Source organism: Mobula hypostoma, chromosome 6 (genome assembly GCF_963921235.1).
Source record: "Mobula hypostoma chromosome 6, sMobHyp1.1, whole genome shotgun sequence".
In the NCBI taxonomy this organism is placed as follows: domain Eukaryota; kingdom Metazoa; phylum Chordata; class Chondrichthyes; order Myliobatiformes; family Myliobatidae; genus Mobula; species Mobula hypostoma.
The window spans coordinates 98,950,661-98,977,766 of NC_086102.1; the positions used below are offsets into that span (position 1 = coordinate 98,950,661).

The window sequence follows — 27,106 nt, forward strand, 5'->3', positions numbered from 1 at the left end:
AGGAAAATCTTACCTGAAAAATCTATTAGAGTTCTTCTAGGAAGTAACAAGAAGGGTGGAGAAAGGAGAGGCAGTGGATGTCATTTAGTTGGATTTTCAAAAGGCATTGATAAGGTGCCACACATGAGGCTGCTTAACAAGATAAAATCCTATAGCATTCCAAGAAAGATGCTGGCATGGATAGAGGAATGGCTGACAGGCAGGAGGCAGAGAGTGGAATAAAATAGACTGTTCCTGGTTGGCTGCTGGACGTCAGTATTAGGACCGCTACTTTTCACATTTTTTGTCAATGATTTAGATAGTGGAGTTGATGGCTTTGTGGCAAAGTTTTCGGATGATACAAAGATAGGTAGAGGGGTAGGTGGTGCTGAGGAAGCACTGCGTTTACAGCAGCACTTAAACAAATTGGAAGAATGGGCAAAATAGTGGCAGATGGAATACAGTGTTGGGAAATTAATGATAATGCATCTCGGTAAAAGGAACAATAGTGCGGACTATCATCTAAGTGTGCAGAAGGTTCAAACATCAGCGATGCAGAGAGACTTAGGAGTCCATGTGCAAGACTCCTAGAAGGTTAACTTACAGGTTGAGTCTATGGTAAAGAAGACAAATGCAATGTTGGTATTTATTTCAGGAGGAATAGAATATAAAAGCAAGGAGATAACGCTGAGTCTTTATAAGACACTAGTTAGGCTGCACTTGGAGTATTGTCAATAGTTTTGGGCCCCGTATCTCAGAAAAGAGGTATTTTCATTGGAGAGAGTCAGAGCGTGATTCCAGGAAGGAGTGTTTGGCAGCTTTGGGCCTGTACTCACTGGAATTTAGAAGAATATGGGGGGGGTTCACATTGAAACCTACCAGATGTTGAAAGGACTGGATATGGTGGATGTGGAGAGGATGCTTCTTATGGTGGGTGTATCCAGAACTAGAGGACACAGCCTCAAAATTGAAAGGCGACCTTTTAGAACAGAGACAACGAGGAACATTTTTAGCCAGAGAGTAGTGTATCTGTGGAATGCTCTGCTACAGACTGCGGTGGAGGCCAAGTCTGTGGATATATTTAAGGTGGAAATTAATAGTTTCCTGATTGGTCAGGGAATCAAAGGATACAACAAGAAGGCAGGTGTATGAGGTTGAGTGAGATCTGGGTTTGGCCATGATAGAATGGCAGAGCAGACTTGATGAACTGAATAGCCTAATTCTGCTCCTATGTCTTATGGTCTTATGGAGCAGGTGGTCACCAGAATCCCCCTTGGTTCCCCCTTGGCTAAAGAGAAAGAGAAAGGAAAACAAAAACAGTTTTACAACAAGACTGTGAAAAACCTACCAGTCCTGAAGCCAGGAGATCTGGTGCAAATACGAAATTACGATTTTGACACATGTTCCAAGCAAGGATCTGTGCAAGGGGAAGTAGCTCCACATTCTTCCGTGATCCAGACAGAGAGAGGGACACCTGAGAATGAATCCTGTGGAGTTATGGCCACTAGCTCCAACCCATAGCCGTGACACATCACCTGTCAGTTCATCAAAGGGGCCAGCAGATGTAAAAATTGAACACATTGATCAGAGTTCTCAGAAAGACACTAATATTAATGCAGCAAATGAAAGCAATACATCTGTGGAAACAAACAGCAGACCAAAAAGGTCACCAAGCCATCCCAAAGACTGATTGAAAGTTGTTAAGTGAATAAAGGGCTGTATTTCATCATTGTAATTGAAGTTAATGTAGATATCTTTGGTTGGAAAAGTTTATTGTTCCTTGCAGGTTTATGAGCACATAGTAAGTATTGTGTTTGTTTTTCTTTAAAGGGGGAAGATGTGTTTTTATGTGTGTACATAATAAAGAACTTGGTTCTCAGTGGGCAATGCGGATGGTTCACCCCAGGAGTTTAGGTGGTAGCCTTGTCCCATATGCTCAGTGTTAATCTGAAGCTGTTCTGTAAATAAAAATGTGCTAACGTTTACCCACACCAGATCCTATTCCCGCAAAGAACTAAAGCCTGCAGGTAACTCCAGGTTAGGGTCTTCAAAAGAACCCTGAAAGGGAAAAATAAAGGTATTAAAGGTAGAAATGGAGATGTTTCCAAAGATGCAAGCAAAGGACTCGCCGTTAGGTGCCATCGTTCCTTCTAAGCTCCGCCTCCTTGTTTCCATTTTGTTAGTACAAGTAAAGTACATTTGGACACTTCCCAGCAACAGCCCTCACATGTTCCAAACTGATTTATTGTTCCAGGAGAGCCAGAAGTAGTCTTGGTGCCAAGTTACTGGCAATGTAATTGGGAAAGCTTCCTGCAACAGTAGCTGCCAGAAGCAGGCTCCTAGCACAGTAATTTGTGCTTCAGAAACTGAATGGTATATTTTTAAGTACAGGAGGACTATATACCTGTGAGTTTTCAGACTGCAGGGCAAAGCAAATTAGTACACTGTGGTTCGTACTAAGATAGATACAGGTCTAACTGCAAAGTTGTACAAGAGAATAGAGTCATAGAGCACTACAGCACAGAAACAGGCCCTTCAGCCCGTCTAGTCCATGGAGAACTGTTACTTTGCCTAGTTATATCTGGACCATCCTCCTCCATACCCCTCCCATCCATTTATTTATCCAAATTATCATAAATGTTGCAACAAAACTGCATCACTGGAGGCTCATTCCACACTCTCACCACCCTCTGAGTGAAGATGTTCCCCCCTTAGGTTCCCCTTAAATATTTCACTCTCCACCTTTAATGTATGACCTCTAGTTTGAGTCTCACTCAACTACAATGGAAAAAGCCTGCTTGCATTTACCCTACCTATACCCCTCGTAATCTTGCATACCTCTGTCAAATTTCCCTTCACTCTCCTCCAATTCAGTGAATAAACTCCTGAACCATTCAACCTCTCCCTATTCCTCAGGTCCTCAAGTCCCAGCAACATCTTTGTAAGTTTTCTCTGTACTCTATCAATCTGATCGATATATTTCCTGCAGATAGGTGACCAGAATTCTCCAAATTTGGCCTCATCAACATCTTATACAACTTCAACATAACATCTAAAGTCCTGTACTTAGTGGTCTGATTTATGAAGGCCAATGTGCCAAAAGCTTTCTTTATAACCTCTCTTAAGAATTAAGAGAATCGAGACTTGAATAATCACTAAGGCTTCACTGATGTGTCCATTTCGTTAGTAGGATATAATCTGGTCTGACTTTGGGTTCCCTGGGAGAGATGGACGAGACAGCACTCTATGGATTGGCAGTGAAGCAGCCAACACCCCCTGTCACCTTGATTCTTATGGATGCAATCTGGTGTTACAAGTACAAGGAAGGTACTGCTAATTTAATTCAGATCTCTTTTCCCTGTTGAAAATACATTCAGTGGCCACTTTATTAGGTACATGTATACACCTGCTTGTTATATAACCATATAACAATTACAGCACGGAAACAGGCCATCTCGGCCCTTCTAGTCCGTGCCGAACTCTTACTCTCACCGACCTGCACCCAGCCCATAACTCTCCATTCCTTTCCTGTCCATATAGCTATCCAATTTAACTTCAAATGACAACATCGAACCTGCCTCAACCACTTCTGCTGGAAGCTAGTTCCACACAGCTACCACTCTCTGAGTAAAGAAGTTCTCCCTCATGTTACCCCTAACTTTTGCCCTTTAACTCTCAACTCATGTCCTCTTGTTTGAATCTGCCCCACTCTCAATGGAAAAAGCCTATCCATGCCAACTCTTATCTATCCCTCTCATAATTTTAAATACCTCTGTCAAGTCCCCCCTCAACCTTCTACGCTCTAAAGAATAAAGACCCAACTTGTTCAACCTTTCTCTGTAACTTAGGAGATGAAACCCAGGTAACATTTAGTAAATCTTCTCTGTACTCTCTCAATTTTGTTGACATCTTTCCTATAATTCGGTGACCAGAACTGTACACAAAACTGCAAATTTGGCCTTACCAATGCCTGGTACAATTTCAACATTAAATTCCAACTCCTATACTCAATGCTGTGATTTATAAAGGCCAGCATACCAAAAGCTTTCTTCACCACCCTATCCACATGAGATTCCACCTTCAGGGAACTATGCACCATTATTCCTAAATCCCTCTGTTCTACTTCATTCTTCAATGCCCTACCATTTACCATGTATGTCCTATTTTGATTAGTCCTACCAAAATGTAGCACCTCACATTTTTCAGCATTAAACTCCATCTGCCATCTTTCAGCCCACTCTTCTAACTGGCCTATATCTCTCTGCAGGCTTTGAAAACCTATTTCATTATCCACAACTCCACCTATCTTAGTATCATCTGCATACTTACTCATCCAATTTACCACCCCATCATCCAGATCATTAATATATATGACAAACAACATTGGACCCAGTATAGATCCCTGAGGCACACGCTAGTCACCGGCCTCTAATCTGACAACCAGTTATCCACCACTACTCTCTGGCATCTCCCATCCAGCCACTGCTGAATCCATTTTACTACTTCAATATTAATACCTAACGATTGAACCTTCTTAACTAACCTTCCGTGTGGAACCTTGTCAAAGGCCTTACTGAAGTTCATATAGACAACATCCACCGCTTTACCCTCATCAACTTTCATAGCAACTTCTTCAAAAAATTCAATAAGATTTGTCAAACATGACCTTCCACGCACAAATCCATGTTGACTGTTCCTATTCAGACCCTGTCTATCCAGATAATTATATATACCATTTCTAAGGATACTTTTCATCAATGTACCCACCACTGATATCAAACTCACAGGCCGATAATTGCTACGTTTACTCTTAGAACCCTTTTTAAATAATGGAACAACATGAGCAAAATGCCAATCCTCCGGCACCATCCCCGTTTCTAATGACATTTGAAATATTTCTGTCAGAACCCCTGCTATTTCCACACTAACTTCCCTCAAGGTCCTAGGGAATATCCTGTCAGGACCCGGAGACTTATCCACTTTCATATTCTTTAAAAGCACCAGTACTTTCTCTTCTTTAATCATCATAGTTTCCATAACTACCCTACTTGTTTCCCTTACACAATTCAATATCCTTCTCCTTAGTGAATACCGAAGAAAAGAAATTGTTCAAAATCTCCCCTTCTCTTTTGGCTCCGCACGTAGCGGTCCACTCTGATTCTCTAAGGGACCAATTTTATCCCTCACTGTCCTTTTGCTATTAATATAACTGGAGAAACCCTTTGGATTTATTTTCACCTTACTTGCCAAAGCAACCTCATATTTTCTTTTAGCTTTTCTAATTTCTTTCTTAAGATTCTTTTTTCATTCTTTATATTCCTCAAGCACCTCATTTACTCCAAGCTGCCTATATTTATCGTAGGTCTCTCTCTTTTTCCGAACCAAGTTTCCAATCTCCCTTGAAAACAGTGGCTCTCTCAAACTATTAACCTTTCCTTTCAACCTAACAGGAACATAAAGGTCCTGTACCCTTAAAATCTCACCTTTAAATGACCTCCATTTCTCTATTACATCCTTCCCATAAAAGAAATTGTCCCAATCCACTCCTTCTAAATCCTTTCGCATCTCCTCAAAGTTAGCCTTTCTCCAATCAAAAATCTCAACCCTGGGTCCAGTCCTATCCTCCTCCATAATTATATTGAAACTAATGGCATTGTGATCACTGGACCTGAAGTGGTCCCCAACACATACCTCTGTCACCTGACCTATCTCATTCCCTAACTGGAGATCCAACACTGCCCCTTCTCTAGTTGGTATCTCTATGTATTGCTGCAAAAAACTATCTTGCACACACTTTACAAACTGTAAACCATCCAGCCCTTTTACAGAATGGGCTTCCCAGTCTATGTGTGGAAAATTAAAATCTCCCACAATCGCAACCTTGTGCTTACTACAAATATCTGCTACCTGCTTACAAATTTGCTCCTCCAGTTCTCGCTCCCCATTAGGTGGTCTATAATACACCCCTATAAGCGTCACTACACCTTTCCTATTCCTCGATTCCACCCAAATAGCCTCCCTAGACGAGTCCTCTAATCTATCCTGCCAAAGCACCGCTGTAATATATTCTCTGACAAGCAATGCAACACCTCTCCCTCTTGCCCCTCTGAATCTATCACACCTGACGCAACAAAATCCAGGAATATTTAGTTGCTAATCACACCCCTCCTGCAGCCATGTTTCACTAATACCTACAACATCATATTTCCAGTATCAGTCCATGCTCTAAGCTCATCCACCTTTCTTACAATGCTCCTAGCATTAAAGTAGATGCATTTAAGAAACTCTCCACCTCTTACTCTCTGTTTATCCCTAATGGTGCAAACAACTTTGTTATCTTTTTCTTCCTTCTCCCCTACATCTTCGGTCTGAGCACTCCCATTCTCTGTCCCCTGCCTATCCTCCCTCACACACTGTCTACTAGTTTTCTCTATTTCTGAACTAATCTCCTCTCTCCTAGTCTCTTTAATTTGATTTCCACCCCCCCAACCATTCTAGTTTAAAGTCTCCCCAGTAGCCTTTGCAAATCAAGTGCAACCCATCCTTTTTGTACAGGTCACACCTGCGCCAAGAGAGGTCCTAATGATCCAAAAACTTGAATCTCTGCCCCCTGCTCCAATCCCTCAGCCACGCATTTATCTTGCATCTCATTCCATTCCTACTCTCACTGTCGCGTGGCACAGGCAGTAATCCCGAGATAACTACCTTTGTGGTCCTTCTTCTCAACTCCCTTCCTAACACCCTATATTCTCCTTTCAGGACCTCTTCCCTTTTCCTGTCTATGTCATTGGTACCTATATGTACTACGACCTCTGGCTCCTACCCTCCTACTTCAGGATATCTTGGACGCGATCAGAAACATCCCGGACCCTGGCACCAGGGAGGCAAGCTACCATCCGGGTCTCCTGACTGCGTCCACAGAATCACCTATCTGACCCCCTAACTATCGAGTCCCCTATTACTACTGCCCTCCTCTTCCTTTCCCTACCCTTCTGAGCTACAGGGCTCATAATGTTAATGCTAATGTTAATGTTAATAACGGATGTTAATGCAAACATCTAATTAGCCAATCATGTAACAGCAACTCAATGCATAAAAGCTTGTAAATATGGTCAAGCGGTTTATTTCTTGATCAGACCAAACATCAGAATGAGGAAAAAATGTGATCTAAGTGACTTTGATTGCTGGTGCCAGGTGGCTGGTTTGAATATCTCAGAAACTGCTGACTTCCTGGAGTTTTCATCTAAAGGAGTTTCTACAGTTTACAGAAAATGATGCAAAAAACAAACATAACTCCAGTGAGGGGCAGTTCTATGGGTGAAAATGCCTTGTTAATGAGAAAAGTTAAAGGAGACTTGAACAAGCCAGACTTGTTCAAGCTGACAGGAAGGCAAGATTAACTCAAATAACCAATCTTTACACCAGTGGTGTGCAAAAGAGCATTTCTGAATGTACAACTGTTGAACCTTGAAATAGATGGTATGTAGCAGCAGGAGACCACACCAGATTCCATTCCTGTACCTAATAATATGGCCACTTAAGATGAGAATTATAAATGTGTAGATCTATTTACTTGATATGGGGGGGATATTGGTATGCTTGTCAACACACTTCATCTGTCTAAAGCTGCAGAGTATTATTGATTGGACAGCTAGCCAGGCCTTTAATGGAAATGAGGTTATTGTCAATTTTGAAAAGCACAGAAACTCAGCAAATAAAGACAACTGGCTTGCTTTATTCAACCAACACACATAAAAGTTGCTGGTAGTTGGAGGGGGAGATCCAAAATGATAGGAGAAGACAGGAGGAGGAGGGATGGAGCCAAGAGCTGGACAGGTGATAGGCAAAAGGGATACGAGAGGATCATGGGACAGGAGGTCCGGGAAGAAAGACAAGGAGTGGCGGGGGGGACCCAGAGGATGGGCAAGGGGTATATTCAGAGGGACAGAGGGAGAAAAAGGAGAGTGAGAGAAAGAATGTGTGTATAAAAATAAGTAACAGATGGGGTACGAGGGGGAGGTGGGGCATTAGCGGAAGTTAGAGAAGTCGATGTTCATGCCATCAGGTTGGAGGCTACTCAGATGGAATATAAGGTGTTGTTCCTGCAACCTGAGTGTGGCTTCATCTTTACAGTAGAGGAGGCCGTGGATAGACATGTCAGAATGGGAATGGGATGTAGAATTAAAATGTGTGGCCACTGGGAGATCCTGCTTTCTCTGGCGGACAGAGCGTAGGTGTTCAGCAAAGCGGTCTCCTAGTCTGCGTTGGGTCTCGCCAATATAGAAAAGGCCACATCGGGAGCACCGGACGCAGTATATCACCCCAGCCGACTCACAGGTGAAGTCTTGCCTCACCTGGAAGGACTGTTTGGGGCCCTGAAGGGAGGAAGTGTAAGGGCATGTGTAGCACTTGTTCCGCTTACACGGATAAGTGCCAGGAGGGAGATCAGTGGGGAGGGATGGGGGAAACGAATGGACAAAGGAGTCGCATAGGGAGCGATCCCTGCGGAATGCAGGGAGAGGCGGGGAGGGAAAGATGTGCTTAGTGGTGGGATCCTGTTGGAGGTGGCGGAAGTTACGGAGAATAATATGTTGGACCCGGAGGCTGGTGGGGTGGTAGGTGAGGACCAGGGGAACCCTATTCCTAGTGGGGTGGCGGGAGGATGGAGTGAGAGCAGATGTACGTGAAATGGGGGAGATGCGTTTAAGAGCAGAGTTGATCGTGGAGGAAGGGAAGCCCCTTTCTTTAAAAAAGGAAGACATCTCCCTCGTCCTAGAATGAAAAGCCTCATCCTGAGAGCAGATGCGGCAGAGATGGAGGAATTGTGAGAAGGGGATGTCGTTTTTGCAAGAGACAGGGTGAGAAGAGGAATAGTCCAGATAGCTGTGAGAGTCAGTAGGCTTATAGTAGACATCAGTGTCCAGAGACTCCAGAGACAGAGACAGAAAGATCTAGAAAGGGGAGGGAGGTGTCGGAAATGGACCAGGTAAACTTGAGGGCAGGGTGAAAGTTGGAGGCAAAGTTAATAAAGTCAACGAGCTCTGCATGCGTGCAGGAAGCAGTGCCAATGCAGTCCCCCCCCCCCCCCGTCTTTCTTCCCGGACCTCCTGTCCCATGATCCTCTCGTATCCCTTTTGCCTATCACCTGTCCAGCTCTTGGCTCCATCTCTCCCCCTCCTGTCTTCTCCTATCATTTTGGATCTCCCCCTCCCCCTCCAACTTTCAAATCCCTTACTCACTCTTCCTTCAGTTAGTCCTGATGAAGGGTCTCGGCCTGAAACGTCGACTGCACCTCTTCCTAGAGATGCTGCCTGGCCTGCTGCGTTCACCAGCAACTTTTATGTGTGTTGCTTGAATTTCCAGCATCTGCAGAATTCCTGTTGTTTGGCTTGCTTTATTTTTGGTGTGGTCTGAATTTTGAAATTGCTATGTTTAAAGATGTAAAATATGCAAGATGTTATCGAAGGTGCACAGAGATCTTTTAAATAAAATAAAGCCAAAGGGAAACATGGATAGGACAAAAAAGAATGTAATGGTCAGAGTGTCATTTTGCATTTGAGATGTCAGAGGTTGCTAGTAGGATCATTGCACTTGTCCCTGTTTTGTGGAGTTCAGTACTCTAAATTTAGAGTACTGCAAAGTTAGAGGATTGCAAAGGTTTTTAAAAAGAAACAATAAATATTTTAAAACTATAAGTTTGAGGAAATGGGACTGACTTGTCAGTTCTGTTAGAAATAGCTCTTTTAATACATTCAGTTGGCTTCTTTCATGCTGCAAGATTCTATGAATCTAAATGCATACTGTCACCATAGGTCATGGAGTTTGGGACGTAGAAGTAAGTCGTAGTCATAGTCATACTATATTGATCCCGGGGGAAATTGGTTAATTAAGGATAATTCATCTCATTGGAATCTGAAACTTCTTTGGATTTTGTCCAATATCTCTTTTGTAGAGTAACTCAATTACATATACTGTACTAGAATGGTTTTTTTTCATTTGATTCACCTGTGAGGCAAGCTCTGTATTAGTGCTAATTTTGATGTTCATTTATATCAAACAGAAATTAATGTTCAAAAGATTTTTGTCAATTTTACCTCGACTGACATTTTGTCCGACTACCTGATCTCCCAAAGAAGGTAGCTGTGTTGCCAATGAAACAATGGCTGAAAAGTTATTTAACCACATTGTGCATTTCCCCTGCTCTTGCACCTATCTGTTGCACATTGGCTGCTTCTCAGTCTTTGTCTGTGTGTAGTTTTTCATTGATTTTATTGTATTTCATTGTGCTACTCTGAACACATGCAAGCAAAACAATCTTAGCATAGTATCTGGTGGCGTATCTATACTTAGATAATAAATTTACTTTGAACTTGAACTATCATCTCCCTTACATTGGTAGCACACACAAAATGCTGGAGGAACTCAACAGGTCAGGCAGTATCTATAAAAAGGAATAAACAGTCAATGTTACCGGCCGAGACCCTTCTTCAGGACTGATATTCCTGTTGATTGTCCTCCAGCAGCTCTCTCCATCTTCATCCTTCCCTGTACCTCTCTCTACTTTTCCATTTTTAATTGTCTGATTGTCTGTCTCTATCATCCACCTGCATCTTTATCCCAATTCCAAACCTCTCATCATGCTCCTCTACTTTGCTCTATCTACCCTTCATCTTTCACTGCTCCTCAGACTCCTGATTCACCATTTCCCCTTCTCTTCTGTCTTCCTGGCTGCCTTCCTTCTCCACGATGTCCTGATATGAAGTTTCGACTCAAAGCATCAACAGTCCCTTTCCCCTGCTCGACCTGCAGAGTTCTTCCAGCAGAATACTTGAACCTACCAAAGGGAAGTGCTTTGACAGTTTGCTCCTTGTTGAGGAGGGACTGGGATCTGCTCTAATTTGCCTACTGTTACAACAGATCAACAGTAGATGCCATTTCACTCAGTATATGGTAGTATATAGTGACAGAATTGAATTGAAAATACACTTGGACGAAGATGTTAACTGTCCTGTGCTATCACCAGTGGGATCATCAGTTGATCTGCCACCTGTCTTCAGGAGTTTCGGCCCACTTATGATCAAGACTCCCTTGAGGTGGTGGGCCAGCTCCCACTGGTGAGCTTAAAAACTTGGCAACTGCCTCTATCAGAGTTGTTGGTCGCTTCCATCCAACAGATAGTCTTCTCTTCAGGTGTCTATGCAACTACTGAAGGGTTTGCAAAAGATGGATACACTGTCCGACTATCTGCCCCCCTGGATGTACTTGGCCCACACCCATGATGATCCTGTCTCTGCTGCCTCAGCTGGTTGACTTGATCTCTCTTCGAGTGAAGCCAAGGTCACGCAACCATTTCTGGAAAGTGAACGCAATAAAGCCAAGGCAACCTACTTTGAATGGATAGCATGAGACCTTCCACCCTCTGTCTCTGCACTCTGATCTTAATTCTGCTTACGTGGTTAACTTGCGCTCATGGGCTTCATCGATGTTGTCTTCCCAGGCGACTGTGAGTTCACCAATAATCACTTCTCTACTGGTGTCAGACCATGCGATTATATCTGGATGCAATGTGGTGAAAGCTATTTGCTCCAGGAAACTGCCTTTCCCATCCAGGTCGGCCTTGACACACCAATCATTGGCTGAAGAAAGTATGCTTGGTTGTGGGCTTGCGCTGTACACCCTTGACTTCGAGCCTTCTTTCTCAAATGATATACGATGTTCTGTGCAGCATGGGGCATGAGATAAGTTGTGCTGCAGTACTCTCTGCTCAACCACTTCTGTTACAACTTTGAGAACATTGTTATGTCTCCAAGTGTACGTGCCACTGGAAAGATTGACTGTGCATGCACTCAAAATATGTTGAAGTGTTCCCTTCTCGCCACAAGCAGCACACCTGTCTGTCTTATCTTCATACCAGGTGCTGAGGTTGGCAAGTGTTGGGAGCAGGTCGTACGCTGCTCTGCATAGAAAAGAAATGCGGAGTGGTTCCATCTGCCACAGGACATTCCAAGATAGATGTCGTTGTTCAACACTTTCCCACCAGGTCCAAGCCCCTTGTTTGGCCAGGCCAGCTGTTTTAGCTAACCCCTTCTCCTCTTCTACCTCTCACATTTCTTGCGTTACAAGCTCAAGGCGTTCCTTACCTGTAGAAGATGACCACCACTTGTTGGTTGTCCATCCAAGTCCCTGGCGGTCTAGCTGGGTAGCCCCAACCATCTCCTTGTGCTTCAATCTAGACTCTGCCTCATCAACTTCTACATGGGCTGACCACTTCCTGCCTGATCTCACATCCAGCTGGGTGTTCTTGATGACAGGGTTTTTTGAGTCTCGAAGCATCAAGAATGATCTTACCTTGGCTACCTTAACATCTTCAACAATAGATTGCACTGGGATGGTAAGCTTTGTCTGGCTACTGTGGACTGCAGCATTGGTGAGGCTGCTCGATACTCCAAGCCACTTCTTCACACACTTGTTGACCTTCCGTTCCATTGCCTCAACATGGGACATTGCCACTTCGTAGACAGTTAGTGGCCACATTATCCATTTCAGCAGTCCGTACTGCAAGCACCACAACTTCAACTTGCCAGGCAAGCCACACTTGTCGACAGACATCAGACCTCTGCTGATCTGTTTTCCTGTCTCTCGAACCCTCTTGGTGTCTCTCAGCTCCTCTTTGTATCATCACCCGAGGCTCTTAACTGGTTGGTCCTGAATGGATGGAATCTCCTCTCCACAAAGGGTGAAATGAAAGTCAACCAGCTTTCCTCTCCTAAGAAGAAGACTCCATGACTTCTTGGTCTTGAACTTCATTCTTCCCCAATCCATTAGCTCCTCAGGTCTAGATAGTACACTTTCCACTGCCTCCGCCATCAAGTGCGACACCTGGTCCCACTGATTCTGCAGCCCTCACAATGACCTCGATGGCTAACACAAAAAGGATGGGTAAAATCGCACATCCCATTGGAATTCCAACATCCAAGCTCTGCGACCTAGTTGAAAACTATTGAGTGGAAAACCTCATCCGGAAATCGTTGTCATACTGCATGACGAAGTTCCTCACCTTAGCAGGAATCCATAGGAATTCCATCGCAAACTCAATCAGGGCATGGGGAACAGGACCATACGCATTTGCAAGATCAAGCCAAACTGCAGCCAGATTTCTTCTCAACCTTTTCTGCTCCTGGATGGTATGCCATATAATACTAGTATGTTCAAGGCATCCTGGGAAGCCTGGTATTCCTGCCTTCTGTACAGATGTATTTACCAATCCATTCTCTATCACAAATGAAGATATTCTTTCTGCTAGAATGCCAAACATAATCTTCCCCTCTACATTCAGGAGTGAAATTGGTCTGGACTGATTCACTGTAGTAGAATTCCCTTCCTTAGGGATGTATACTCCTTCAGCCTCACTCCATGACAAAGGAACAACACCTTGTCTCCACACCACTTTTATCAATCTCCACAAGTATTTCCTCAGCTCTTCACACTTCTTGAACACCTTATGCGGCACTCCATTAAGTCCTGGCACTGAACTTGACCTTGCCTTTCTGATGAACCGTTCGACTTCTGCCAGTTTGGGTTCTGACAGATCGAACTTCACTCGTGGCTTGGTAGGCTTCACAAGCCCTGAAATGTCAAGCAAAGGAGCCTCCCGCTGTTCGTTAGAGTAAGTGCTTGCCAGGTGATCCTCAAGTTCTTGTTGAGAGATGTTAAGCTGCCCGCTCTTACTCTGTTCAAACAATTTCTTTGTGAACTGGTGAGGGTTCTCAAAGAAGGACTTTCTTGCCTTCTCTCTCTTCTTTCGCTTTTTACGTTGTGACTCTGCACGATGGAGTGATGCTAACTTTAATCGAAAATGCTCCCGGGGATCAGCAAGCCCTGGCTTGTCACCCTCACTTGCTATCTTCCACCTCTGTCTCTCTCTCCTCAACCTACTAATCTCCTTCTGGCGCCTGCTTGGTGTCTGTGTAGGCTTTGCTTTCTTCAACTCAACCAAAATGGTACTTTCCAACATCGTAAATCATATCGCCCATCACTTCCAACTTTCTCTTTGATATTCCCATGAGAGTGTTCTCCAACATCATACTGATATCCTCATCAAACACACACCAAGCCTTCTCATCTGCCATTACTGGCCACTTGACCTTCCTCTTCTTCTCATCCTCCTCATCACTGACATATATGTACTTTGATAATAAATTTACTTTGACTTTGACTTTAATTATCTGTTGCTCCAGCGCAGCATACTCCATTGATCTCCTTCTCACAGCTGCCAACACTTAGCCTGCCAGCTGCAGTCCATTGGCAATGGGACATGTGACCAAACACAGACCATTCTTTTAGTTACAGAGAAGTTTATGGCTCAGTGAGAAGGAATGTGCAAGAGTATTTCCAGGTATTTGAAGGGACTAATTTCTGAAGATCACTGTGTGCAGGCTAGATGCTCAGAGCACTGTCAAAGAAATTTGGAATAGTTACACACCCTTGTGTTTAATCTGCCTGTTTTTGCGGCTGTGGGAGTAAGGGATTTGGGTGACACACACAAAATGCTGTGGGAATTCAGGCAGCATCTTTGGAGCGTGTGCGGCCTCTCCGGTGATGATATCTGTTATCTGTCAAGTAGGATACTGTGCACAATTCTGATTTGATGGAGGCAGACGTGAGAGCACGGAGGAACATCTGGTGAAACTTCTGAAATGCCTGCCTCGCTGCAGCTGCTACTGTGTGATCCGAAATCTCCGGAGGGGAAGGCCCCGAATCCTCGGCTTTGCCTGTTGCTTGGCAGCCGAGGCCGGGGTCGAAGCGCTTGGCAGAGATGGTGCTCGATGCTCAGTATCAGAAGGCTGGTCAGTGGCTCGAAGTCCTCGAACGGACTCAGAGTCGGACTGTGGGCGGGTGCTTCCAGGATGCTGCATCGGCAAGTTTGCGGTGCTGGAGGTTCATGGCAGGGAGAGTTTTTCTTCCTCCTACCGTCTACATAGAAACATAGAAAATAGGTGCAGGAGTAGGCCATTCGGCCCTTCAAGCCTGCACCGCCACTCAGTATGACCATGGCTGATCATCCAACTCAGAACCCCGTCCCAGCCTTCCCTCCATACCCCCTGATCCCTTTAGCCACAAGGGCCATATCTAACTCCCTCTTAAATATAGCCAATGTACTGGCCTCAACTGTTTCCTGTGGCAGGGAATTCCACAGATTCACCACTCTCTGTGTGAAGAAGTTTTTCCTAATCTCGGTCCTAAAAGGCTTCCCCTTTATCCTCAAACTGTGACCCCTCGTTCTGGACTTCCCCAACATCGGGAACAATCTTCCTGCATCTAGCCTGTCCAATCCTTTTAGGATTTCATATGTTTCAATAAGATCTCCCCTCAATCTTCTAAATTCCAGTGAATATAAGCCTAGTCGATCCAGTCTTTCCTCATATGAAAGTCCTGCCATCCCAGGAATCAATCTGGTGAACCTTCTTTGTACTCCCTCTATGGCAAGGATGTCTTTCCTCAGATTAGGGGACCAAAACTGCACACAATACTCCAGGTGTGGTCTCACCAAGGCCTTGTACAACTGCAGTAGTACCTCCCTGCTCCTGTACTCGAATCCTCTTGCTATGAATGCCAGCATACCATTCGCCTTTTTCACCGCCTGCTGTACCTGCATGCCCACTTTCAATGACTGGTGTATAATGACAACCAGGTCTCATTGCACCTCCCCTTTTCCTAATCGGCCACCATTCAGATGATAATCTGTTTTCCTGTTCTTGCCACCAAAGTGGATAACCTCACATTTATCCACATTAAATTGCATCTGCCATGAATTTGCCCACTCACCCAACCTATCCAAGTCACCCTGCATCCTCTTAGCATCCTCCTCACAGCTAACACTGCCACCCAGCTTCGTGTCATCCGCAATCTTGGAGATGCTGCATTTAATTCCCTCATCCAAGTCATTAATATATATTGTAAACAACTGGGGTCCCAGCACTGAGCCTTGCGGTACCCCAGTAGTCACTGCCTGCCATTCTGAAAAGGTCCCGTTTGTTCCCACTGTTTGCTTCCTGTCTGCCAACCAATTCCCTATCCACATCAATACCTTACCCCCAATACCGTGTGCTTTAAGTTTGCACACTAATCTCCTGTTTAGGACCTTGTCAAAAGCCTTTTGAAAATCCAAATATACCACATCCACTGGTTCTCCCCTATCCACTCTACTAGTTACATCCTCAAAAAATTCTATGAGATTCGTCAGACATGATTTTCCTTTCACAAATCCATGCTGACTTTGTCCGATGATTTCGCCGCTTTCCAAGTTATCACATCTTTGATAACTGACTGTAGCATTTTCCCCACCACTGATGTTAGGCTAACCGGTCTATAATTACCTGGTTTCTCTCTCCCTCCTTTTTTAAAAAGCGGGGTTACATTAGCCACCCTCCAATCCTCAGGAACTAGTCCATAATCTAAAAAGTTTTGAAAAATTATCACTAATGCATCCACTATTTCTTGGGCTACTTCCTTAAGCACTCTGGGATGCAGACCAGCGTGAGATGATGGGCTATCAGGACTTTGAGACTTTTTTTTACCGTGCCCATACTCTTATCAAATTACGGTATTGCTTTGCACTGTTGTAACTATATAATTATGTGTTTTTTGTCAGTTTTAGTCTTGGTTTGTCTTGTGTTTCTGTGATATCATACTGGAGGAATATTGTATCATTTTTAATGCATGCATTTCTAAATGACAATAAACGAGGACTGAGTGTCCTCATAATCTAATAATCTAATCTAATTAAACAGTCAACATTTTTGGGCCGAGACCAAAAGAAAGTGACAGAAGCCAGAATAAGAAGAAGTACATGTTGGCAAATGATAAGTGAAACCAGATGAAGAGGAAATGGGTTCATGGGGTGGGGGGGTGAAGCAAGAACGGGGAGTGCATAGGTGGGAGAGGTAAAGGACCTGAAGAAGAAATCTGATAGAACAGTGGACTATTTAAGAAAGGGAAGAAGAAGGGGTACCAGAGGGCAGATGATGGGCAGGTGAGGCAAAGAGATGAGAAGGGAACCACAATGGGGAATGGGAAAAGAGAGAAGGAGGAAGATGGTTACCCTCTGGTCAGACAGCATCTATGGAGAGAAATAGCTGGTATTTCAGCCTGAGATCCTTCATCAGGACCTCAAGCGCAAGTATATATTTTGAGCAGCCTGCAATCAGAAATCTGAAGTTTGAGAAGATGTTGCTCACCCAAGTTCACTGATTGAGTACATAAGGCATTGACTCACGGCAGCTTAGTGTTTAAAACAGCGGCCAATAGGAGATCGGAAGTATGAGAAGACGTAGCTCACTCAGATTCGCCAGTTGAATACATAAGGTATCGACTTGCAGCAGTTTGGTGTTTAGAGCAGTGGCCAACCAGCGATCGGGATTGATTGGCAAGAACAAATTAAAATAAGGTAGGGGCATGTGGAGTGTCTATTGTTGGAGCAGCCATTGTTGAAGTGGACAGTGTTAGACTAGAGATTTCGAGGCTTTAGCTCATCAAGGCTTCAGCAAGGAGAGGCTTGAGTGAGAGAAAGCAAAAAGGTAAGTGTTGATTTTTTTTTTCCCACAGTTTATTTATTGTTTTTGTTTTTATTTGCTTAGTTCAAAGAGTACAGATGCCAGGTAGGATAGTTGAATGCTTCTCTTATGGAATGTGGGAAGGCAGGGAGACCTCCAGTGTCCCTGATGACTTCACTTGCAAGCAATGAATCCTACCACAGCTTCTAGCATTAAGGAGCTGCAGCTGGAACTGGATGAACTTCGGATCATTCGGAATGCTGAGCGGGTGATAGATAGGACATGTAGAGAGGTAATTACACCCAAGGTGCTGGTCACGGGAACTGGGTGATTGTCAGGAAGGGGTAAGGGGTTAAACAACCAGTGTAGAGTACGCCTGTGGCTATCCCTCTCAATAACCCTTTGGATACTGTTTGGAGAGGGGTTGAATGACCTAGCAGAGGAAAGCCACAGCACTTACATCTCTGGTACTGATTCTGGCTCTGTGACTCAGAAGAGAAGGGGGGAGAAGTGAGCTGTGGCGATAGGGGATCCTTTAAAGAGTGGAACAGAAAGGAGGCTCTGTGGACAAGACTGAGATTCCTGGATGATATGTTGCCTCCCACGTGCCAGGGTTCGGAAAATCTCAGATCAACTCCTCAGGAGGGTGAGCAGCAGTGGTCATGGTCCACGAACGTATCAATGGTATAGCTGAGAAGAGTAACGGGGTTCTGCAAAGTGAGATCAGGGAGTTAGGTGCTAAGTTAAAGGGCAAGACCTCCAGTGCTGTGATCTCAAGCCACCCGTGTCATGTGCTAGTGTGGTCAGAAATAGTAAAAAAATACAGGTTAAAACATTGCTAAGGAGATGATGCAGGAAGACTTTGGATCATTAGGCTCCCTTCCAGGGAAGGTGGGACTGTTTGCACCAGAACTTGAGGGGTCTAATATTCTAGCAGAAAGGTTTGCTACTGCTGAGGGGGAGGTTAACCTAGAGTTGTAGGGGATGGGAACCAGAGTGCCAGAACAGTTAGTGGAGACGGATGTTGTTAAGACCTCAGGTAGAGACTGGAATCAAAAGATTGAGCATTCTGCAACTAATGTCCTGAGATATGTAAGAAGTATTGTAAGAAAGGCAGATGAGCTCACCTATGATATTGTTGCCTTTACTGAGACTTGGTTGTAGGAGAGTCAGGACTGACATCTCAATATTCTGGTGTTCCGTTGTTTTAGATGCAACAGAGCAGGAGGGATTAAAGGAGTAGGGGTGGCATTAGTAATCAGGGAGTGCTCAATCAGGACAGACTGGAGAACTTGTTTAATGAGGTGTTATGGGTGGAACTGAAGAATAGGAAAGGTATGCCCACATTGAGGGGGCAAAATTACAGACTACCTAACAGTCCACGGGATCTAGAGTAACAAATTTGGAGAGAGATTGCAAACTGTAGCAAGAAACATAATATAGTTGGTGATTTTAACTTTCCAAATACTGACTGGAAAAGGACTAGATGGAATAGGGTTTGTCAAATGTATTCAGGAAAGTTTCCTTACTCAGTATGTAGAAGTTCCAACGAGAAAGTGTGTGCTACTTGATCTGCTATTTGGAAATGAGGCAGGGCAGGTGACAGGAGTGTGTGCAGGGGAGCATTTTGGATCGAGTGATCATAATGCAATTAGCGTCAAAGTAATTGTGGAAAAAGATGGTCTGGTCCACGGGTTGAGATTCTAAATTGGAGAAAAGACATTTTTGATGGTATCAGAAAGGATCTGGCAAGTATGAATTTGGACAGAGTGTTTTCTAGCAGAAGTGTACTTGGTGATTGGGAGGGCTTCAAAAGTGAAATTTTGAGAGTACAAAGCTCATATGTGCCTGTCGGATCAAAAGGTAAAGATAACAGGTTTAAGGAACCTTGATTTACAAGGGATATTGAGGCCCTGGCTGAGAGAAAAAAAAAGTTCCAGAGCAGTTTTTGGCAAGTTGGAACAAATGAGGGACCTGTGGAGCATAGGAAATGCAAGACAACACTTAAGAAAGAAATGAGGAGGGCTAAAGGAAGGTATGAGGTTGCCCTAGCAGAAAAGCTGAAGGAGACACCTTGGTTCAACAGATATATAAAAAACAAAGGATTGCGAGGGACAACATTGGTCCTCTGGGAGATCAGAATGGTAATCCATGTGTGGAGCCAAAGAGATGGGGGAGATCTTAAACTGATTTTTTTCCTTCTGTATTTACTCAGAAGATGGACACAGAAATGAGGCAAAACAGCATCGACTTCATGGACCTCGTACAGATTACAGAGGAGGAGGTGTTTGCTGTTTTGAAGCAAATGGATAAATCCCCAGGGCCTGACAAGGTGTTCCCTGTGACCTTGTGAAAGGCAAGTACAGAATTCTGGGCCCTAGCAGAGATACTAAAATCATCCTAAGTGATAGGTGAGGTAGCGGAGGATTGGAGGATACTAATGTTGTCCGACCTCTTCTGGGGCAGGTGGGACCTATACAAAATGGCAGGTTGCACTTGAATCCAAGGGGGACCAATATTCTTCTGGTAAGATTTACTAGAGCTGTTGGAAGTGGTTTAAACTAATATGGCATGGAGATGGGAACTAGTATGATAGAGCTAACGATGAGATGCAGGTTTACAAGTAGGTGATGCGTGCAACATGAATGTAAGGAAGGACAAGCCAATGATTGGGTACAAATGCAGACAGAGCAAAGAGTTAAATTTTACCACAGAGACAAAATTCAGAAGTGTGAAGAATGCAGGACTGAAAGTGCTGTATTTAATGCGTGTAGGCATTTGGAATAAGGTGAACGAACTTGTAGCACAATTAGAGATTGGTATCGAAAGGTCAGGCAGGAAGGCATAGGCGGTGGTATGGCTCTTAGTAAGAGATGAAATTACATCTTTAGAAAGTGGTGACATAGGGTCTGAGAATGTCAGATCTTGGTGAGTGGAGTTGCAAAGGTGAAAAAACCATTATGGGAATCATTTATAGGCCTCCAAATAGTAGCCAAGATGTGGGGTTGAGATTGCAAAGAGAGCTGGAAAAGGCAAGTAATAAGGGTAATTACACAATTGTAATGGGGGACTTCAATGTGCAAGGGGTTCGGGAAAATGAGGTTGGTATCAGATCACAAGGAATTTGTTGAAGGCCTATGAGGTGGTTTTTAGAACAACTTGTACTTGAGCCTACTCGGGCAAAGGCTATCTTAGATTGAGTGTTGTGTAAAAACCCAGATCTTATTTGGGAGCTTAATGTAAAGTAACCCTTAGGAGGCAGTGATCATAATATGATTGAATTCAGACTGCAATTTGAGAGGGAGAAGCATAAGTCACACGTATCATATTGCAATGGAATAAAGGGAATTGCAGAGGCATGAGAGAGGAGCTTGCCCAGGTGGATTGGAGGAGGATACTGGTGGTGATGATGGCAGAGCAGAGGTGACCTGTTTCAAGGAATAGTTCACAGGACACATAGATATGTGCCACAGAAGAAGTTGTTCTCAAATGGCAGGGGTAAGTAACTGTGGCTGACAGAGGAAGTTAATAACTGCATAAAAGCCAAGGAAAGGGCATATGGTAGCAAAAGTGAGTGGGAATTTGGATGATTGGGAAGCTCTTAAAACCCAACAAAAGGCAACTAAAAAAGCTGTGAGAGGGGAAAAGTTGAAATCAGAGGGCAGACTACCCAATAATATAAAGCAGGATACCAAATGTTTCTTCAGTGATATAAAGAGCAAGAGGGAGGTGAGAGTTGATATTGGACCACTAGAAAAATGATGCTGATAAAGTAGAAATGGGAGACAAAGAAATGACAGATCAACGTAATAGGTCTTCATTGTGGAAGTCACTAGTAGTGTTCCAGAGGTCCGTGAGTGTCTGGGAGCAGGAGTGATTGCCATTATTGTTACAAAGGAAAAAGTGCAAGGCAAACTTAAAGGTCTTAAGGTGGATAAGACCCCTGGAACAGATGGACTACATCCCAGAGTCCTGAGGGAGATTACTGAAGAGATAATGGATGCATTGGTTATGATCATTCAAGAATTACTTGATTCTGGCATGGTCCTGGAGGACTGGAAGATTGCAAATGTCAAGCCAGTCTTTAAGAACAGAGGAGGGCAAAAAAAAGGAAACTATAGGCCAGTTAGCCTAACCTCAGTGGCTGGGAAAATGTGGAGTCTATTATTAAGGATGAGGTTTTGATGTTCCTGGAGACTAATGATAAAATAAGTCAACGTCAGCATAGTTTCTGTGAAGGGAAATCTTGCTGACAAATCTGTTAAGAGTTCTTCGAGGAAGTAACAAGCAGGGTGAAAAGGGGAGAGGCACTGAATGTCATTTACTTGGATTTTCAGAAGGCATTTGATAAAGTGCCACACATGAGGCTGCTTAACAAGATAAAATCCTATGGCGTTCCAAGAAAGATACTGGCATGGATAGAGGAATGGCTGACAGGCAGGAGGTGGTGAGTGGAAATAAAAGAGGCCTTTTCTGGTTGGCTGCTGGTGACTAGTGGTGTTCTTCAGGAGTCCGTATTGGGACCGCTACTTTTCACATCGTCAATGATTTAGATAAGGGAATTAATGTGGCAAAGTTTGTGGATAATATGACGATTGGTGGAGGGGTACGTAGGGCTGAGGAAGCAATGCGATTGCAGCAGGACTTGGACAAATTGGAAGAATGGGCAAAAAAATGGCAGATGGAATACAGTGTTGGGGAATGTACGATAATGCATGTTGGTGAAAGGAACAATAGTGTAGACTATTATCTAAATGGGAGAATGTCCATCACAGGTGCAGAGTGACTTAGGAGTCCTCGTGCAAGACTCCCAGAAGGTTAATTTACAGGTTGAGTCAGTGGTAAAGAAGGCAAATGCAATGTTTTCATTTATTTCAAGGGGAATAGAATATAAAAGCAAGGAGATATGCTGAGGCTTTATAAGACACTAGTCAAGCCGCACTTCGAGTGTTGTCAACAGTTTTGGGCCTTGTACTTAGAAAGGATGTGTCTTCATTGGAGAAAGGCCAGAAGGAGGATGATTCAGGGAACGTAAGGGTTAAAATATGAGGAGTATTTGGCAGTTTTGGGCCTGTACTCACTGGAATTTAGAAGAATACAGGGATGGGAGGGAACCTATCAAATGTTGAATGGACTAGATAAGGCAGATGTGGAGAGGATGTTTCCTATAGTGGGGGTATCCAGAACCAGAGGGCACAGCCTCAAAATTGAGGGGTGACCTTTTAGAACAGAGGTAAGAAGGAATTTCTTTAGCCAGAGAGTAGAAAATTTGTGCCACAGACTGCAGTGTGAGCATGTATTTAAGGCTAAAGTTGATAGGTTCCTGGTAGGTCAGGGCATCAAAGAATATGGCGAGAAGGCAGGTGTAAGGAGTTGAGTGGGATCAGCGATGAGTGGCTCAGCAGACTCGCTGGGTGAATGGCCTAATTCTGCTCCTATGTCTTATGGTCACTGTTGAAGAAAGGCTGTAAAAATAATAGTTAATAGGCTAGTGAGCCTGACATCAGTGGTGGGAAAGTTACCAGAACGTATTCTAAGGAACTGGATATATAAATATTTGTTTAGATATGGACTGATTAGGAATAGTCAACATAGTTCCGTGCGTGGTAGTTTGGGTCTAACCAATCTTATCAGGATAGTTGATGAAGCCAAGGCAGTGGATGTCCAAATGGATTTTAGATCAGATTAGATTCAACTTTATTGTCATTGTGCCGAGTATAGATACAAAGCCAATGAAATGCAATTAGCATCTGACCAGAAGTGCAAAAGAATAGTATTATTTACAAAATAACTGCAAATAAAAAGTAAGTGCTACTTTTATTACTGAGTACTGAGTACTAAAGTACTGAGACAGTCCAATATGGGTGCAATACTGCTTTGCACTGTGATGTGAGGTTCAGCAGGGTCACAGCCTCAGGGAAGAAACTCTTCCTGTGCCTGCTGGTGCGGGAACGGAGGCTCCTGTAGTGCCTACTGGATGGGAGGAGAGTTAGAAAGTCCATGGTTAGGGTGAGATGCATCCTTGATAATACTTTTTGCCCTGCCCAGGCAGCGTTTATGGTAGATGTTCTCAGTGATGGACAATTGGGTGCCAATAATCCGCTGGGCAGTTTTCACCACCTGCTGGAGTGCTTTGCGGTCCGATATGGGACAATTGCCATACCACACTGAGATGCAGTTGGTGAGTGTGCTCTCAGTGGTACGGCGGTAAAAGTCCATCAGGGACTATCCTGGGACAGAGATGAGCTTTCTTGATGCTCCACAGGAAATAAAGGCGCTGTTGCAACTTTTTGATCAGGATGGAGGAGTTCAAGGCCCAGGTGAGATCATCTGAAATGTGGACACCAAGGAATTTGAAGCTTGATACACGCTCCACTACAGCTCCGTTGATGTAGGTGGGGACATGAGTGTGGCTCCTAGCATGCCTGAAGTCCACAATGATCTCCTTGGTCTTCTGGGTGTTAAGGGCCAGGCTGTTATCAGCACACCACACAGCCAGGTGCTGGACCTCATCCCTGTAGGCCGTCTCGTCTTCTCCTCTGATCAGGCCAACCACCATGGTGTCGTCTGCGAACTTAATTATGGAGTTAGAACCGTGTACAGGAACACAGTCAAAGGTGAAAAGGGAGTACAGAAGAGGGCTCAACACACAGCCTTGAGGCACACCGATATTCAGTGTGAGAATGGAGAAGGAGAGGTTGTCTAACTTAACAGATTGGGGTCTGTTAGTCTGAAAGTCCAAAAGTCCAAGGTCCAATTGCAAAGGGAGGAGCTGATATCAAGCTGGTGAAGTTTGACAATCAACTTGGAGGGGATCACAGTATTGAATGCTGAACTAAAGTCAATGAACGGCATTCTATCGTAAGAGTTGGGGCTGTCCAGGTGGGTCAGGGCAGAATGAAGTGCCGTGGACATGGCATCCTCTGTAGACCTGTTGGTGCGATAGGCAAATTGATGGGGGTCCAGGGTAGTGGGCAGACAGGATTTCAGATGTGATAGAATCAGTCTCTCAAAGCACTTTGCCATGATGGGGGTGAGTGCAACTGGGCGGAAGTCATTCAGGCCCGTGGCAGTGGAATGCTTCGGCACTTGCACGATGCTGGCGATCTTGAAGCTTATGGGGACAACTGCCTGTGCCAGGGTCAGATTGAAAATGTCCGTGAAGACCCTGGCTAACTGTCCTGCACAGACTCTGAGCACACGGCCAGGTATTCCATCCGGACCAGCTTTTAGCAAGGCATATGACAAGATCCCACATGTGAAGTTGGTCAGTAAGGTTCAGTCACTTGGCATTCAAGACGAGGTAGTAAATTGGATGAGAAATTGAATTTGTGGGAGAAGCCAGATAGTGGTAATAGATGGTTGCCTCTGTCACAAGAGGCCTATGACCAGGGGAGTGCTACAGGGTACGGTGCTGGGTCCATTGTTGTTTGTCATCTATATTAATGATTTGGATGATAATGTGGTAAACTAGATCAGTAAATTTGCAGAAGACACCAAGATTGGGGTTGTTGTGGACAGCAAGGAAGACTATCAGAGTTTGCATCGGGATCTGGACCAGCTAGAAAAATGGGCTGATAAATGGCAGATGGAATTTAATGCAGACAAGTGGAATGTGTTGCATTTTGGTGGGACCAACCAGGGTTGGTCTTACACAGTGAACGATAGGGGATTGAGGAGTGCTGTAGAAGAAAGGGATTGGAAATGTAGGTCCGTAATTCACTGAAAGCGGCATCAGAGGTAGATAGGGCCATCTCTTTTGGCTTCATGCATGGATTACCATTCCTTTATTGAGTACAGAGAATGGGATGTTATGTTGAAGTTGTATAAGACATTGATGAGGCCTAATTTGCAGTACTGTGTGCAGTTTTGATTACCTACCTACCAGAAAGATGTAAATAAGGTTGAAGGAGTACAGAGAAAATTTACAGGGATGTTGTCAGGTCTGGAGGACCTGAGTTAGAAGGAAAGATTGAATAAGTTAGAACTGTATTCTTTGTGTACAGGGTCTTGCTTTTTGTTAGAGTTAAAATGGTGACTTTGTTATGTTAATCTGGGGAATGCGGCTTTGTTGTGTTAAACGCTGAAGAGAGTTTGCGCTAGCAGTTTGTTTTACTTTAAAGTGAGATAGCAGTGTTCTATTAGCCAATGGGTGGTTATGTATCGTTTTGTTTTCGGATACTATGCTGTATGATATGACTGTGGACTGAGTTTTGGCGGGGAGTCGGAGGAGAGACGGGGAGGACGGCGGATGGGGTTTTTGGCAGGGAGTCGGAGGAGAGACGGGGAGGACAGTGGACAGGGTTTTTGGCGGGGTGTCGGAAGAGAGACGGGGAGTCGGAGGAGAGACGGGGAGGACAGTGGACGGGGTTTTTGGCGGGGAGTCGGAGGAGAGACGGGGAGGACCGCAGACGTGCGGGGGTTTTTGGCGGGAAGTCGGAGGAGAGACGGGGAGGACGGTGGACGTGTGGGGGTTTTTGGCGGGGAGTCGGAGGAGAGACGGGGAGGACGGTGGACAGGGTTTTTGGCGGGGAGTCGGAGGAGAGACGGGGAGGACGGTGGATGTGTAGGGGTTTTTGGTGGGGAGTCGGAGGAGAGACGGGGAGGACCGCGGACGTGCGGGGATTTTTGGCGGGGAGTCGGAGGAGAGACGGGGAGGACGGTGGACGTGTGGGCGTTTTTGGCGGGGAGTCGGAGGAGAGACGGGGAGGACGGTGGACGGGGTTTTTGGCGGGGAGTTGAAGGAGAGACGGGGAGGACTGCGGACAGGGTTTTTGGCGGGGAGTCGGAGGAGAGACGGGGAGGACGGTGGATGGGGTTTTTGGCGGGGAGTCGGAGGAGAGACGGGGAGGACGGTGGATGTGTGGGGGTTTTTGGTGGGGAGTCGGAGGAGAGACGGGGAGTTGGAGGAGAGATGGGGAGGACCGCGGACGTGCGGGGGTTTTTGGCGGGGAGTCGGAGGAGAGACGGGGAGGACCGCGGACGTGCGGGGGTTTTTGGCGGGGAGTCGGAGGAGAGACGGGGAGGACCGTGGACGTGCGGGGGTTTTTGGCGGGGAGTCGGAGGAGAGACGGGGAGGACGGTGGACGTGTGGGGGTTTTTGGCAGGGAGTTGGAGGAGAGACGGGGAGGACCGCGGACGTGCAGGGGTTTTTGGCAGGGAGTCGGAGGAAAGACGGGGAGGATGGTGGACGTGCGGGGGTTTTTGGCAGGGAGTCGGAGGAGAGACAGGGAGGACAGTGGACGGGGTTTTTGGCGGGGAGTCAGAGGAGAGACGGGGAGGACCGCAGACGTGCGGAGAGGCTCTGGTCGATCACTCCGGGTGGTCCGGAGCCGTGAGTCGACAGGATTCGGATGGTCGTCTGAATTTGACTGAGCTCCAACGGTAGCACGCGAAGAACTTGGACTTTGATAAGTGTTGGCGCCTTTTTTTTTCATTACTTTCTTCTCTGTATCAAATTCATATTAATATAGAATTAGTAATATCTATAAAGTGTATTTGTTAAAATTTACTGGGTGTGCTGGCTGATGATTGATGTTTGTGATTGATTCGGGCGGCGACTGACGCTGTGGTGA

At 44.9% G+C, this 27,106-nt stretch overlaps 1 protein-coding gene across 6 annotated transcripts in view; it reads left to right on the forward strand.

Moving 5' to 3' along the window:
* hspbap1 (hspb associated protein 1) overlaps positions 1–27,106 on the forward strand; it is a 314,662-nt gene that overhangs the window by 157,016 nt on the left and 130,540 nt on the right. For 5 of the 6 annotated variants that reach the window (XM_063051316.1, XM_063051317.1, XM_063051319.1 and 2 more), the window contains one exon: positions 3,170–3,306. In XM_063051316.1, the coding sequence (XP_062907386.1) occupies positions 3,170–3,306 (137 nt within the window). Of the gene's footprint in view, positions 1–3,166; positions 3,307–27,106 lie in introns of all 6 variants that reach the window. The other variant, XM_063051320.1, reaches the window with a different exon arrangement.